Source organism: Talpa europaea (genome assembly GCF_964194135.1).
Source record: "Talpa europaea genome assembly, chromosome: 14".
Lineage (NCBI taxonomy): Eukaryota > Metazoa > Chordata > Mammalia > Eulipotyphla > Talpidae > Talpa > Talpa europaea.
Window position 1 is genome coordinate 21,248,618 of NC_140082.1, and position 16,733 is coordinate 21,265,350.

Below are 16,733 nucleotides of genomic sequence, written 5' to 3' on the forward strand. Positions count from 1 at the left end.
AGTAGAAACTTTCCAAACTCTTAATGACATGGCACAAATCTGCATGTGACAGACAAATCTGCTCTCACCATGGGATTCCTTCCAAATAATATCGTTGTGCATGGAGGCCAGGGAAGGACCATTCCCACTACGGAATATGTGGTAAGGATTTTTCTGGGAAGACTGAGCAGATGTTTAGGGGCATAAAGATAACAAAACTGCAGAATTAAAGTCTTTGGACTTAAATCATCTGAATGTGTCATTGTGCCTTGCTTAGTGTGTCTGTTTTGTTCCACAGTTGGCCCATGGACACACAGGGTGTGTCTGTGACATACCAATCCCTGGTCAGGTAAAGTAGATCCGACAGTGAACAAGGGACAGTCCTTTCCTCAAGTAATCCAAATCTAGGGAATCGAAACACACCAGAGCAGTTCTGACACTATATAGGAATTGACTTACAGTGTGGATTTGTCCATAGGGCTTTCCAGTCCCAAAAAGGAGTGGGAGAAAGTTTCAAAGGAAAGAAAATATTTTGAATTGGGCTTTCAAGCACTAGTAAGACAAGCCAATATAGACTTGAGGACAGAGCATTAGAAGCAGAAGGAATGATATGAAAAGCACAGAGGAGTGGAAGAGCAAGTTACATATGGGCTAGGACATGTCTCCCAGCTGGCTGGGGCTTATGGTTAGTGGAACTAGTGGGGTGGGCTTCAGGGAGAAAGGGCATGTCAGGGGGCAGATATAGGGCAGACTGGGCATGGGGTGGAAGGTGGGGGAAGTGGGAGCTCGAGGGGATGGGCAAAGAGAAGGTTTCTTTTGGCCTCCTCTTTTCACATCATTATCCTACAGTCCAGGTTACCTCTCCCTCTCCCTGTCTTTCCTTCTTAGGCCTGAGAGTGGCCTGACGTTGGTGAGTGCTGTTACAGAGACACCTTCCCTCACACACAAGTATCAACAATTAGTAATGGGTGAAGCCAGGCCAGCTGTGTCACCACCAGCTGCCAGAAAGCCCGCTCCAGAGGTACCATCAGCTTGAGTGCTTTACCAGAACTTCCTCCCCGCCAACCTTGCCTGCAGACAGGTTCCTGCCTCAGGAAACAGGACAACACACTCAGGAGGGACACATGAAGAGGAAAATTAGAAGGAAAAAAACTTCCAGAGGCTGACCTGAGATTTCCCAGACAGGGAGTGGCTCAATAAAGCCCAAGGTTTTCCTCAAACATTCCAGAACAGTCTATAAAAAAGAAATACAGCCTTATTTACTTTTTTTTCCCCCTTAACAAAGGAACCTCAGTGGAAATGTGAGGAAAGAGCAGCAAGGCCCATTGGCCCAAGAGGATGATGACTAGATATGTGGGCGTAGGTTCATTTGTAACCAGGAAAGGAGTTTCTCAAAACTGGGTCCTTTATGTGGTTCCTTCTGTACAGAACACATCAAACATGAGATATGGAGCTATTGGAAATACAGAAATCCTGTGCTTTATGGGTATAACTGCAACAAGTAAGCTGCAGTAACTAGCAACAGTTACTGTTAAGTTATTCATTCCTCTGTACAAATATTCCCTAGAGAGTTGGTGTTTTGGTTTTTTGCCTTTTGCAATCTTTTACTCAGCAAACACTTATTGAGGGCCTTCCATGTGTCAGACCCTACTCCAATGTTTGGAATGTGGCAGCAAACGACTAGTTGTAACCCAGTGGTGAATTCATTTCACCACCTCTTATGCTAAATTACACTGCAGAGAGGGAAGAACATGCAAGCCCAGCCAGTGGCAGTAAAAAGTCTTCACTGCCCGAAGGTCAGCATTGAGGAAACTGGCAGATAGGAGAGAGGAAGGGTTATTGAAAAATCTGAAAAGAAACTTGTTGATTTTGCCTTTTTGCTTGAGATTTGTGTTAGCCACAGTCAGGATTCGGAAAAGGGCCTACTCTCGGTGATCCTCCTTCCCAAAGGGAAGATGACCAGAAGCTGACAGATCCCCAACACTTTATCCTCTCCTCCTGTGTCCTCTGTGAAACTGGAAATGTGTGGGGAACACGAGTGTCAACCTGACAGAGGGACAAAAGGAAGAAGGTAGTCACTGCTGGGAGGGGTGGGGGGGGGTCTGCCTGATAATCTGTGCACTGTTCCTTCTGGGAATGGAGGAAGCAAAAAGGGGTGGGAGGAGTAGTTCCCAACAGGGAAGGTGGTTGCAGGGGAGGTACAGAATGAGGAGCCCTGACGTTTTTCTCGGTCCTGACTCTGGGTTGAGGTTTGTTTGCTTCACCTGGGCGTGACTGACACCCCTCACATAGTTGCAGGCAAAGGTTGATTTCAAAGCTCAAGGCCTTGCCATTCATTTCTGGCAGGCACCTGTGAGCTTCCCATGGCTCTCGGTTGCTATGGAGCATGAAGACAAAGCAGGTAACTGGAAGTGGCTTCCCAGATAATACAATTCTTGTGCTCAAAGATTTTGCTTCTGGGTAGCCAACGTACCAAGGGATCTAAGATACTTGCTTGTTACATAGAGACAAACATGAGGGGTTGACGTCATTATCGTCTTACAATCTGTGAACTGCTGGAGAGCTCTCTCCTCTGCCAAGAGAGGGAACTATCTACCATTCAGTTCAAGTTCACCACACCTGTCAAGCTTCATGACTTAAGACCACAAAAACTGAAAGAATTCCTTCTGGGAAAGTAGCACCACAGCTTTGGTGTGGTGAGTGCGTGTCTGGGGGGAGTACATGAGAAGAGGATAACTGCTTTTTCAGTTCATTTAGTACTTTCAAGAATTATTTTTTTTAATCACTAGACTGTGCTTATTAAGGATAGGAATGACATTTCTGCTGAGAAATTAGAGCAGGCTGGCCTGATTTCTGATTTCGGGTCCCTTGACTCTGTTGGAGCATGTGTTGAGGATGGAAGCCAGCATTCCTACCAGGAGCCTGTTCCAGCCCAGCCAGATTACCTGGGAGCCTGGCACCCACTCTGTTTGCACAATACATCTTTAGACTCTGAGTCACCTTTGGTTCCCTTCTTGATATCACTTTGGATGCAACTCAACAGCATCCTAGTGCCTTGGCTTCTCCCTGTAGTGACAGGTCAGCTTCCTGGGTTTCCCAGGCACCCTGCCTTTGGGAAACAGAGAGGTGCAGGCAAATACAAATGTTGCATATATAAGATCCCCATTCATTTGGGACAATGTGGTATTGGTAACAGTGTTTTATCACTTTCATCTCTGTAAGATTAACAAGAGGCTGACTTAGGCAAAATGCCAAAACAGGTCCAATTCATCTGGAATTTCTAGTCTCTCCTTATGTTAATACTTGGAAGCTTATCCTTCCATTCTCACCAAAACAATGCTTCTTGTAGTAAGTTCATTGACATTATTTTTCCAACTGGTAAGTACCAAGCACTGGAGATACAATTGTGAACAAAATAGACAAGACTCCCTTGTCAGGGAGGGGTTGATAGCTGCCATGAGAGTTCACTATTTCTGTTATGTAAATATTTCATTATACTATGCATAGATACCCTGTACATAGTGTAAAACCATGCTGAGAAAAATCCAGACAAAAGGAACATCAATCAAGTGTCCTCTAGATGGAAAAAGAAATAAGGAAAAAGGGGAGAAAACCACATTCTGAAGAATAGACCAACAATGGGGTGGGAAGTGGGCACTGGCTTCTCAGAGCAGCTGCTTTGTGTATGAGTCTCTGGATCCTGCTACCACCGTCATCCCCCAACCTGCCAGCAATGGCCTTCTTTCCTGCTGGCTGCATCTACATCATTAGTCATCGCTCTCCTTTTCAATCTGGACAGGATTAGGTCAAAGGTGAGAGGCAATCTCTGCTCTATTTAAAATTAAATGACAGAGACTGGTAGGACTGACAATAGCTTACTTTCAATATCTGAACACTATACACTCTCCCAAGTCAAGACTTATATTTGTGTTGTTCTCTTTATCAAAGTTACTCCATAGCACTACACAATGGTCTTTTCAAGACCCTCCTCAAGTCTCTAATTTCCTCCAAATATGAATTAATCTTCCTCTAGGCTCATATGACATGTTGGTCTATCCTCTTCACATCAATTCATATAACTGGCTCCACACTACAATTGTTTCTGTGTGGGCTTTCTCCTCTCATTAAACTAGGAGCTCCTGGGGTATAGGACAGGAATTGTCCTATCTATTAACTTATAATGTGGCAAATAAGTAACAGAAGTGCTTCACAAACACACTACTTTTTGCAGAGCACAGACTTAGATTTCTAACAAAACTGGATTCAAATTCCAACTCTGTCTCTTATCGACAAGGCAAATTCTGGCTCACTGAGTAACCACCCTGAGGAAGGGCCACCAGTGAGTCTTAGGGATCTTAATGAGGGAGAATGTAGTGACAATGTAGGGTATTTAAACAAAAAAAAATCTATCTCATTTGTGAAATGGAGATAATATTTACCTTGAAGGAGTCTAGAGACACTGCCAGAATATGATAATTATCTTATATGACCCATATTATGGTAATGATAGTGCAGCAATATTCTATCAGCTTCTATGGATAAGCAATATAAATCAACTGACACCAAAAGAAAGCAACTACTCATTAAGACTTTCCAGAGTTAAATGAACAATGATGACCAGAGTCAAATGAGCAATGATGTTCCTTTTTTTAAAAAAGGAAAAAAAAAAAAACTTTCCAGAGTCTTCCTCATACCTGACCTGCCAGCACTGCATCAGTGAGTGACTTGAACTTCTCTAATGGGAAAGTAGACAATTAGTGGCACTTCAGGAATAGACAGATGAATCATAATGTTTTGGGATGCCTTCAATGAAAGTAAAAAGAAGAGCCGCTGAAAAAAATACATGAGTTTCACCCTGTCCTTGTATCAGCTTACAATAAAAATCATGAGTCAAAGAAAAAGGTTAATTTTTCATCATAAGTGCATCTGTAGAAATGCTGACTATTGAAGCTATCACTCCAACTCAGACCAAATCTAGAGTTATCTTAATGCAAGTCCCTTTTTTGCCAACTTATTTGCACCTCAAAGTTCATATCTATGAAGAGAGATTCTATATAGGAACAACTTAAGCACATTTTGGAACTGTAGACCTTTCTGAAAGCATCATGTTAAAGTTATGTCATTCCTCAGAGAACAGGCTTGAGCTCTGAAGGGCGGAATGTAGGTAGTAGCAATAAAGGCTAACAGCCAGGAACATTGAGATGTGACATCTAAGGTAAATTGCACTGTATTTGTTCTCTTTTTCTTCTTATTTTTTAGGACACAAGAAAAATTGATTTTAAAATAAACATGAAAATTGGCATTTAAATTGAAAAAAGTCATAAGAGAGCAATGAGAGGAAATGGGAAGGAAGGGCTGTCATTGATTCTCGGGTATTTTTATAGGGGATAATGGTGGTAAGATATTTTAGCAGAAAAGCCACTGGCCTGGAGATGGCGAGATCCAAATGTGAGTTCTGGTTCCTTCACTTGATAGCTGAGAGATATAGGGATATTTATTTATCTCTCAGGACCTCTGTTGCTCTTCTCTAAAATGGAGATAAAAACAAATCACCTCCCTCCAGGGATGCTGGAGAGAGAGTGATGGGAAACAAAAGCAGTTTGTAAATGAAAGAGCACTACTCAATTTAAGGCAATTGTTTTAACTCAATTGATTTTTTAAAAGCATGTAACAAGAAGAACCAAATAGATCAAAATACTAATAATGGCAATAATTTTGTTTGTATTTATATTTATACTTTGTTACACTGCTGACTGTCTACATTTCTACAATGAACTTCTATATTTGCCATGAGATAAAATGTTAAGTAGTTAGTTTATGTGTGACTTAGAGATATAACCCATGCAGTAAAAGTATGTAGGAATGCAGAAGGATGATAAACTCTGATGTCAGAAGGTTAGCACTAGGTTAAGAAACAAGGTGAGACTGAGTGGTGAGTACACATGTCCTTTTTATTATGATTTATGCCTTTTTGTGTGTCTTAAATATTTCATTATGATTTTTTAAATAAAATATTAGTGTGGGCTACGAAGGTTTATGTGTAAGGGATGCTCCTTGCAGAGTTACTTGTAACAGACAAAATATTTTAAATTAATTGTTCAAGTATTTGAAGTTGGTTAAATAACTTATGGTGTCATTTTTAAAAAGCAAAATAATGTGACTATTACTATTGTCTTACGAACCTTTAGTCATCCAATTTTACTGAGCTAGCAACTGCATCTACCTGCTTAGAATAGAAGACAATAGAAATCTGTGCCAAACTGGAAACTTGATTCCTCCCATTTTACTATCTCTAGTATTTTATTAAGTCCTTAATCAGTATAAATATAACATATTCACTAGGTTGTAATCTTGAGGATTTAGAAATGTTCAGTCACATTATAATCTCCCCATAATAGAGAATAATATTTACTATATGAACAAGAATATGAGAAGTAGGAAAAACTTAAGAGTTCCAAATGAGGCCTCCTACTACCCTCATCTAAGAATTAAGTCTTTAAAAACTCAGTTCCTTAATTTCCAGGTGATGATGACTTGATTTGGGTCAATGTTTTGTTTCTTTTCTATTACCAAATTGCTAAGCTAATGGAACAGTCTCTCCCTTATTTCATTAGGCTCTAGATGACTATAGTGATGGAATTTACCAAGGATTTGATATTTCTGCTGATCATCTTTTGCATATGCTACCCAAGAATTCTAAGGAATGTGGTAGCTCTCAGATGAAAGACAAACTGCTTTCTGCTGTGTTTTAGGATGACTGAACTATGATTTTGCAACTCCATGTAAATTTTTGCCATTTTTTTCTAAATCAAAAACATTTTCTAAATACACATGCTGCTGATGCAGATATGACTACCAACCACTAGATGTCATAACAGTGAGTTTCAGAATCCTTTCAGAGGCTTGGCAGGAAAGACAGGATAGACTTCAAGCAGAATGAAACCAGAATTTGTCTTTAGTCAGTTGAGAACCTTGGCTTCTACCCTGTTTACTTCAAATACCTGAACCTTCAGTTTAGGGATTATGAACCTTTGTGGGATTAAGAACATATGTACTGCTTCTCCCGGGAGTATTTGCATCTCAAATTTTATCTCAAATTGTTGAAGTGATTATTCTCTATTAATAAACCAAAAGCAAGAGGAGGAAATAAATTTCAGGGGTCAGAACTATGAAATCTTTAAATCATTCATCCTTTTGGCAAGACCTGCAACTACATTCAGTTGTATAATTGTGTTTATATAGCCTTTGTACATTTGTTGTGTGGAAGCTTATAAATTCTGTGCATTAATAAAACGACTTAGTTTTCAAAGTCTGTGCCTTAAAGGCATACATAAGAACATAAATCGTCAGTAAAAGTAAGTATGAAACTTAGAAACAAACAACAGAAACAATAGTACAAATAGATGATGAAGGATAAAAAGAAGTCATTACTGATATCATCTATGTAGATAAAATCAACATTAAGTTTAGCAAAGTTGCTTATGCAAAATCAAGTTACAATAAACCATGTTATTTTTCTATGTCAGTCATATCCAACTATATTATAGACTATATAACATATCCAAGTTACCATTCACAATAACAACAAAAATCTCCAGATTAATTTAACCAGATCTTTAAGGAGACATTTGGAAAACTTTTAAAAAGACATGAGTATTTGAATAAATGGAAACACATTCCATGTTCTTAGAGAGGGCAGCTTATTTTTATAAAGATATCAATTCTCCCCAAAGGAATTTTTTCAATGCATTCCAAATTCTTAGAATGTTTCAAAGGAACTCAAAAAACTTACTATGAAGTTTCTACAGAAGAATTAAGGTCTGTGAGTACTAAATCTACAGTGAGAGTCTCCGTAAAAATTTGAAGTATTTACCAGTCTCTCCTCCTTGGGGTCCAAACCTTAAACCCATGGATCTGTTTTCCTGATTTTTGTTTCCCATCCCAGGAATCCAATAAAAACTTTGTTTAGCTTTCCATCTCCCAGCTCTGGTGTTTCCATAGTCAGCCTAGAGCAGAAACTGTGGGACCAACAGTTCCTCCTCTCTGGGGTTCCTTTTTAATTTTTTTTTTTTTTCAGATTTTTGCAAACCCTTACTGTCTTGGTAGCTTTCCGATTAAACATATTTGAAATATTTGGTCCAGCTCTCGGATGCCATGTTGGTCTCCTAGAAGAAGTCACCTTGGTTTTGGGGTTTCGTTTTGGTTTTTTATACTTTCATTTCATCTCAAGGACTTCTCCACAAATTCCAAGTACCTAATCCTGGGTTTTACTGTAACATAGGTCTGAGAACTATATTTTACCAGTTTCCTCAGCACCTAGCAAAGTGCCTAGCATATTATAGCTCAATAATTATCTGCTGAGACTATATCTAAGGAAAAAAATATCAGCTAAAATGTATTGTGCACCTACTTTGTGCAAGGTACTCTTCTAAACAATGTATATTGCATTCTTCCAACCACCTTATGAGGAAAGACACTCTATTATCCTTAGTTTTATACAAAGGACATAGATAGATTTAATAACATACCCTAGTCACATGGCTAGAAAATGGTAGAAATGGTATTTAAATATCCAAAGTCAGTCTTCTTAATTCCCATTCTACTTGCCCTCTTAGAAAGCAGTGAGTACCTACCTTCTTGTTCCTTCTCCTGTCCATCCTGTATTCAGACCCTTTTCTTCCTGAACATGACCAAGTTGATCTGAATCTGCCATTAAGAAAAAAGCTTGAGGGCCTCCCCGGTGGCGCAGCGGTTGAGCGCTGGGTTGCAAAGCTGCCCGCAGCCTCTGCGGCGATGGTTCGATCCCCGGCTGCTCCCCGGCCACCGGAGGAGGGTCCCACATGGCGTGCAGACCTCTCCTGCCGCCCGCTGCTCCCCTCAGCAGTGTCCTTCGGTCCTTCTGCCTGCTCTGCTCCCCGCTCTGGCTCTGGTGAATTCTCTCACCCTCCCGCGCTTCTGACTGTACCCAGTGCATGTATAAACAAAAACCAAACAAACAAACAAATAAATAGATAAACATGCCTCTATTAAAAAAAAAGAAAAAAGCTTGAAGTTTTACCCTCACTCCAAATACCTGGTGCCAACAAGACTCCCAACACCTGAGAAGTGCTTTGCAAAAATCCTTTTCCTCAGCATGTTGTGCAAGCCTGGCCTACTCACATCCCTGATCGCTTTTTAAAAGTCAGATTGAGAACAGCTGTGTCAGACTTGGGCCAGTGGGTCTCATTTGGATTTGCCACATGTTTAGGTCATTCCCTGTGGGTCTTTGCTTCTCCTCAGCATCATCTGCTTTAGAGTAACCCCCTGACTGGGGTCTGGGTGGTTCTCCTGCTTAATCGTTCTCCTGCGCATTGACATTACTGGCAATCCTTCGCTTGTCCCTTCTTATCTTAGAATACAGATTCAGAACGTGGCCTTGTTTTTATAACAAGACATGGTTGGTTAGTGTTTGTGAACATCCTGGTCATGAAGCCACATATAATCTCCAGGCCATGTGGAGAAGTTAGACTCCCAGTTCTGGTCATTTATATAACTCTTGGTTTATCTCCATAACCTAAGCCTGACCTGTTACCTTGTTTCCCCAATTATAAATGAACAGTTCTCAGTATGTTCTCTGAACATTTTTTCCTTTTTTTTTTTGCTAATATTCCTTGGCTTAATTCCACCCTGTGACCTCTGGTTTCACGAGAAAACCAGATGCAGATGTGGGAAAACTTCCTAAATTTTCCTGAAGAACCTCTACAGACGAGCTGTGCAAACATGATACACTTTTCTCAGAGTTATGGAGGTAAGGATAAGGGTGGTTCAGGGTCTTGACCTTGAATGCTTTCAGAAACTGTACATAAAGAACTAGAGAGATGAAAGGCAGCAACAAAAAATATTGTGAGAAATAAATTAAGATCTAACTGATTCCATTATATAGGCTTTTATTTTTTTCTTTCACTATATGTGTATATTAGGAAAAGTACTGGGACACTCTGTTCAAAGTGTTTATTTCTATTGTTACTTCTAGGGGTCAGAAAAGATTGTAAACAGAAGAAAAAGGAAAATAGCCTTTGAGATTGTTGAAAATAATCAAGAAAAATCAGAACCCAAACTCAGGCTCAAATTGCCTTCAGTTTTATAACCAGATAGTTCCAGAATTGGTAAACCCATCTAATAATGGGAAATTATTAATAATATGAAATTATTACCTAGATCAATGCATTTTGTCTCGTTGATGCCACTCCTTTATGGCAAATGGAATGGGGACTTAGGAGGAAGACATCTTGTTTGTATTTGTTGATACTTCTTGAATGATCAAGGAAAAGAGAAAGTCAGGAAACTAGTCTTTGAACCAGTTAGTAAAGTAGAAATTAGCCATTCTATTTTACTAAAACTCTTCTGGAAAACCTTGAAAAAGGTGAAACCTTCTGCCAAACTAAGGTACAAGAGCTTGTCTGTACAATTTAATTATTCATGTTTTCCCTGCCCACAATTAGTCTAGATAACCAAATACTGAGTGACCTTGAAAGACAATGAAGTACTTTCTCATGACCTCACTTGATCCAGTTTACTCCTGCTTGCTGACATCCAAGAATAGCTTTATCATGGAAATATTGAAGGACATAATCAGCATTTCTGAAAAAAACCTTGAATGTTTGTTTATTGGAATTATATAAAAGAAAAATAAGGTTTTTCTGTTCCCTGAATTGTAAGAATTTGAACAGACAACACTTAAAATTGCCAACAGCATGGAGTCAATTACCCTAAATCCTATTGCCAAAAACTAATTTTATTTGGTGAAAAGCAAAGTGACAATCTACTTGTTTTCTACAAACCTCAAGTAGCTTGAAAATCACAAATTTCCATTTTTTTCCCACCTAGATAAATTAACTTCTACTTAAATATTATGCATTTCTAGGGGACTTAAACTAATATATATAACCACCTGAAGACTTTTGGGCACTTCAGTAAAGAAATCTTTACTGAATACAACAGGGCAAAGTCTGGTAAAAAGCCAACCTGTTTAAGGAAAGTTACAGTGAGATTTCAGTACTTTATGGAACAAGATTTTTTTTAGGTTCATCCTATGGAAGGGTCATGTTTTGAAAGAAAGCAAAGATTTAAAGTGTTTTATGTATACTATCTTATTTACACTCACAGCCCAATAACGCAGGTTTTTTATGCCTATGTTCTAGATAAATAAGTCAAGGCACTTAGTAGTAACTTGCTAAGGGCCTCACAGCAGGTGTTGGAACCAGGACTCGGATGCAAGTGACCTAGCTCCAGAACTGCCTCTAGAAAGCCTATGGAAAAACTTTTTCACATTTGGGACATTGTAGGATACAAGAAAACATTTAAACTATGAAATTATGGATAGTAACATCCACCTAAGAAAATGACTCTATTAACACATAATGCTCTCATTAAAAACCCCTTGCTGCTATTGATCACAAATTCTTTTTTTAAATGTGTGATATTAACTTTGCACTTCACACAATGCACATAAGTTTTTAATAAATCATTTTAGCTTTAAACATGATTTTCTAGTATCATTCTGATTGTACTCCCAGGAGAGAGTCCATTTCCCCTATAAAGAGAAAATTGCCAGATGCAACCATAATTAATAAACCCTCCCCACATAGCTTTTGTTAAGCACTACTCCACAGCCTTTTGTATTTTTTTCTTTTTATCCTTTTACTACTGACAAAATGAATACTGAGAAAATTACCAAGGCTTTAATTAATACTAAATCAAACCAAAGACTGATTTAAACAACTGGAAATGTTTGATTTATAAGATCATGTTCATTGATCAGAATTCTATTAGTGATATAATTTATACAAGATTACTTTTTAATAGATAAGATAGTTTATGTATTATTAATTTTAATGCTAATATATTTCACAAATATTGCAAGTTAATTACTGGGAAAAAATCATATTGTCTTCACTACACCTTATGTTTTAAAAATCATTAGGTTAATATCATATTCTCTTATTTTCCCATGAAATAGAATGGAATATAAATCTGACCCTCCAAAAGAGAAGTGCTGGGGCAAGATGACTCATATCGTGAAAATACACTAGAGGAAAGCAGCAGGTTCAATTCTCACCCTGCTAATTCTACCAGCTTCTGATGAATAGACTAACCAAAGAATAGAAATGATTAATCTAGACAAAATACAAGTAAACCATTCAAAGACAATGAAAAATGAATGTTTTCTTTGGTTATTTATATTCCAAAAATGAGTGAAACAATTTTTGGTTTTAGTACTTATAATTTATAACTTGTAATGTATAATTTATAACTTATATTTTCTCATGGAAGAGAATGACCCAGAATGTACTGCAAAGACAAATTATGCTAGGAATGCCATCTTGTGGTTGAGAGTAGTCCATTATATTAACTGGTCAATCCAGTGATGATCTTTAATTTTGAAATAAAACAGTAAATTCACAAATACAAATCTTGGTTAAAATCATTATTATGACAAAGAAGTAAAAATTAAATAGGTGCATCAGTTGTGTGTGGTTTTAGTTGTTAGAAAAACAGAATTTGACACTGAAAAAAGAGACAGCAAATTGTATTAGAATGAACTCAAAAATAGTAAGAAAACTGCTATCTACAACCATCACTATATTTTATTAAGACTTCTCAAAGTCTGAATATCAGAAATTTTTTCTCTTAAAATAGACAATTTTATTTTTGTCTCCACTACTAATTGTAAACATTCAAGAAGAATAAAATGGTGCACTTATCTAATTTGGATGGTGTAGGATCCACATAATTCATTGTAGTCCAAAATGGACTTCCTCCTCACAAATTAGCCATTTGAGTGGTAAGTGATCTCTCCAGTCAATAGAGAGCTAGCTAGATGTAGAACCTAACAACCATGTTTAAATATATTAATTGCCATATTGATTACAAGATATTTTGGTCCACTTCAGAGTGGGAGTGAGGGAGAAACTAATATATATCCCCACGAGTGCAAAGCATAGCACAATAGTACAAGGATGTGCACCATGCTACACTCTGTTGCTTCTTCATTAAGGATCCAAGCAGCATGTAAAGTTATAATGCTCAGTCCTAGAAATTAGGCTGCTGAAATTTCGAAGATAACAGACCTACACATAGACATAGATATTCATATAAATGACAATGCTATTCTATTCCCAAATCAATGTTTGTGAGTTATTATTGCATGCTTATCACCAGGGGGAAAAATTTATTCAAAAAACTTCATATGAATTGATTTTGTATTAGTTTTTCCACATGACCCTTCAGGACATTTACATCAGCTGCACAGACCTGGTACTCCATTTTCTCTTGCTGTTTTGTTCTCCCTAATAAAGCCTCATGTGGTGGAGGCAATGCATTGTAAGAACTTAGTAAATAAAGCTGGCTTGATGAAATCTCGTTGATTCCTTTAATCTTTAAAGCCTGCATGATAGCAGGTGCAAATTTTGAGTAGTGAGCTGTAGATGAGATAATCACTGGGCAAGTTTTGTCTTGCATTCTGTCTGCAACCACTTTTGCAACAGCAGTGTGTGGATCCAAAATATACCCTGAAGTATTGTAGGTGGAGTGAATAGCTTCCAAGCACTCATCCTCAGAGCACCAATCTGCTACAAAATCCTTCTGAAGTTTCTCAACTAGAATCTTTTCTATCTGGAAGTGACATTGTTCTTCTAACTGATTAAATAATTTGGTCATTAGTTCCCCATCTCTATCGGCCATTAAGTGTAAATGTCGTTCCAGATTTGATGATTTGAGAATATCGATTGATGGTGAAAAGGTTTGTGCTAATTTTCTTTGCCTTAGATCATAATGTCCTGTTTTTATAAAATCAGTCAAAACGTGATTCTGATTAGAGGCACAAATAAATTTTCGAATAGGGATTCCCATAATTTTGGCATACACTGCTGCTAAAATGTTACCAAAGTTTCCTGTGGGAATACAGACATCAACTGGGCTTCCAAAAGAAATAAATCCTTGGCTGACAAGATCAAGATATGCAGAAGCATGATAAACTACTTGGGGAAGCAATCGGCCCCAGTTTATAGAATTAGCTGAACTTAAGATTGTTCCATATTCCATAGTAAGAAAGCCAGTAAAGTCAGAATCCTTAAAGATTCCTTTTATAGCTGTCTGACAAAAATCAAAATCTGCCTTGACACCCACTGCCCATCCATTGTCTTTCTGACTGCCAATTATCTGTGCTTTTTGAAAATCACTTACTCCATTCTCAGGGAAAAATGTGGCCACTGCTATTCTTTGCTTGTCAGTCTTATTAAGTCTACTAAAACCATTTAAGACTGCACTCCCTGTGTCTCCAGAAGTAGCAACAAGTATCATATAATTGCAAGTTGGTGGAATACAGTGTGCAAAAAGGTGAGGCATAAGCTGTAAGGACAAATCTTTAAATGATCCTGTTGGTCCATGAAACAGTTCAAGGATGAATTGGTTGCCTGAAAGGTGCCTGACAGGGGCAATTTTTGAGCAGGCAAAGTTTTCCCCATAAGCAATTTCAATCATTTCTCCCAGTCTGGCAGCAGGTATATCAGCAGGATGGATGCACTTTTCCAGTAGTATCTGTGCTCTCTCTATGTAAGTTGCCCCTACTAGGCTTTTCCACTCCCCAGAGTTTAATTTTGGAAACTCCTTTTCAGGAACAAAGAGTCCACCATCAGAAGCTAAGCCCTCAATCACAGCTTCACTGAAGAATTTTGTTGAAATCTTCTGTTTACTGTCTTTAGTCCAAATATGTCTCGTTGATATGAATGTTTCTGAGTCCACATCTTGGTATCTTTTAACCACAGCAAGCACTTTGTCAGCTATCTTCTCTGGGGAAGCCCCACTTTCACAAAACACACGAGCATCATACCACTTTTTATAATACCGACTTCTAAATTTAAGTAAGTCTTTCATAGATGTTCCAAAATTCTGACCTACAATCCTATCTGTTTTCATTAATTCTAGACGATTAACTATCTCTATTAGAGGTACATCCAGGTATACAATTATTCCATTTTTCTTCAGATGCCACATGCTAGCATCATGCATTGGATTGGACCCAGTAAGGGAAATCACACTTCCAGATGCAGAGAAGTTTAACACAGCTTTTCCTTCCTCTTCTAAAAATTGCTCATTACCAACATCCTGTAATTTTTCAGACACACTCATATTCCAGGTTTTTTCAAGGATATCATCATCCACATCTATGACACAACAACCTAGTTTCTGACCTATTATTCTGCCTACTGTTGTTTTCCCAGCACCAGGAGGTCCCATCAGGATAATATTTTTGTCTCCAACAAGAGAGTGGGAAGAGTGCCATGACTTCCTTAATTCTGCAAGTGCAAAGGTTCTTGAAAGAAATAGCTGTGCACGTTTATCCGTTTTAAAATGTATACTAGAAAAACATTTCTCGGTTATTTGTTTCAGGTGCTGACATCGGTTAAAGTGAAGCATTCTCTTTCCACTTTTCTGCCCAAGCCAACCTAAAAACTGGCTTTAGCCCTTTTGAAAACATAAAGACAAAAAAGGAGATCTGGTTACCGATTTCAACAAACTTAAAATCTTGATAGGACTGAATATAACCATGCGTACAGTATATAAACTGTTATAAAATTAAACTGTTATAAAATAAAAAAAATAAACTGTTAAAAATTTTTCCAAATGCAGAGCACATTTAAAAATGTATTCCAACCCAAAGTCCTATATATGACATATTATACTTTTAATCTTTTCAAGTCTCGAGATACTGAATAATCAAAACTCTAATATGTCTAACTATAAATAGAAATTTTATTTAGAAAGCACTATTTTATAGGTACTTTTATAAAAATACTAAATAAAATTTGTATTTTTCTATCATGAAAACTATTTCATGGCTTCCTGATTTATGACCCACTGAAATAAAGATTATTTGGAGTTGGAATGCTACTTATTTGCAATTTAAAAAGTTAAGTAGTCTATATATTTCATTTCGTCTTAGTTATAAGAACATGCTTATAGACTATTATGTTACTCATAAATTTCTTATAGTATTCATACTAGGAAACCACAATGAAATGACATTTGCTTACAAAATGCTTGAATACTTTTCCAAACTTTAGGGCAAAGGTGTGTGTGTGTGTGTGTGATGTCTTTTACTATTAAGAATCACCCTTAAATATTTTTCATATTGAAGGCCCTACAATAAGCAAAAAGTGAAAAACACAATGTTATCAAATTTAGAAAAACTAATAATATAGCAACAAAATCAAAGTCCACATATCTATAACCTTGTCTTCCGGCAGTAATCACTTTTATTTCTACCCTATAAACATCATAGAGAGACTTAACTCAAATTCAGACTCCAGAGTGGGAGCCAAAGAAACTCTGGAATATTTCCAGCGATAAGAGGAAAATATTATTCTGGCATCCAAAGAAGCAGTACAATTTGCCATACAACTCAAATTCCTATCCTTGGAAATATATCTACAATTAAAACACAAATATATGTCAGGCAAGTCAAAATTTTGCCATTGTCTACGTTACCTAAACTGTGTATTGCAATTAAACATCTAAAACCATTTTAAGTTAAAACTGAAATTAACTTACAAGCAAATTAGAACTGTCAAGAAAAGGAATACATGTCCTAGTTTGGCTCTTCAGTTTGCATGTGCTGTGCTTAACTCTCACTGACTTGCAACATAAGACACACAGGAACAATCTGACAGAAGAGTACGCTGATGTTGAGGCAAAGTCAATCTTATAAAGTGAGG

At 37.6% G+C, this 16,733-nt stretch overlaps 1 protein-coding gene across 1 annotated transcript; it reads right to left on the reverse strand.

The window, feature by feature from the left end:
• Positions 1-13,203: 13,203 nt before the first annotated feature.
• Positions 13,204-15,498, reverse strand: THNSL1 (threonine synthase like 1; the record flags this gene model as incomplete). The annotated part of the gene is made up of 1 exon (XM_084254327.1): positions 13,204-15,498. Exon 1 carries the CDS (start codon positions 15,433-15,435, stop codon positions 13,204-13,206), a length of 2,232 nt encoding a protein of 743 aa, XP_084110453.1. The 5' UTR covers positions 15,436-15,498.
• Between the last annotated feature and the right edge of the window lie 1,235 nt (positions 15,499-16,733).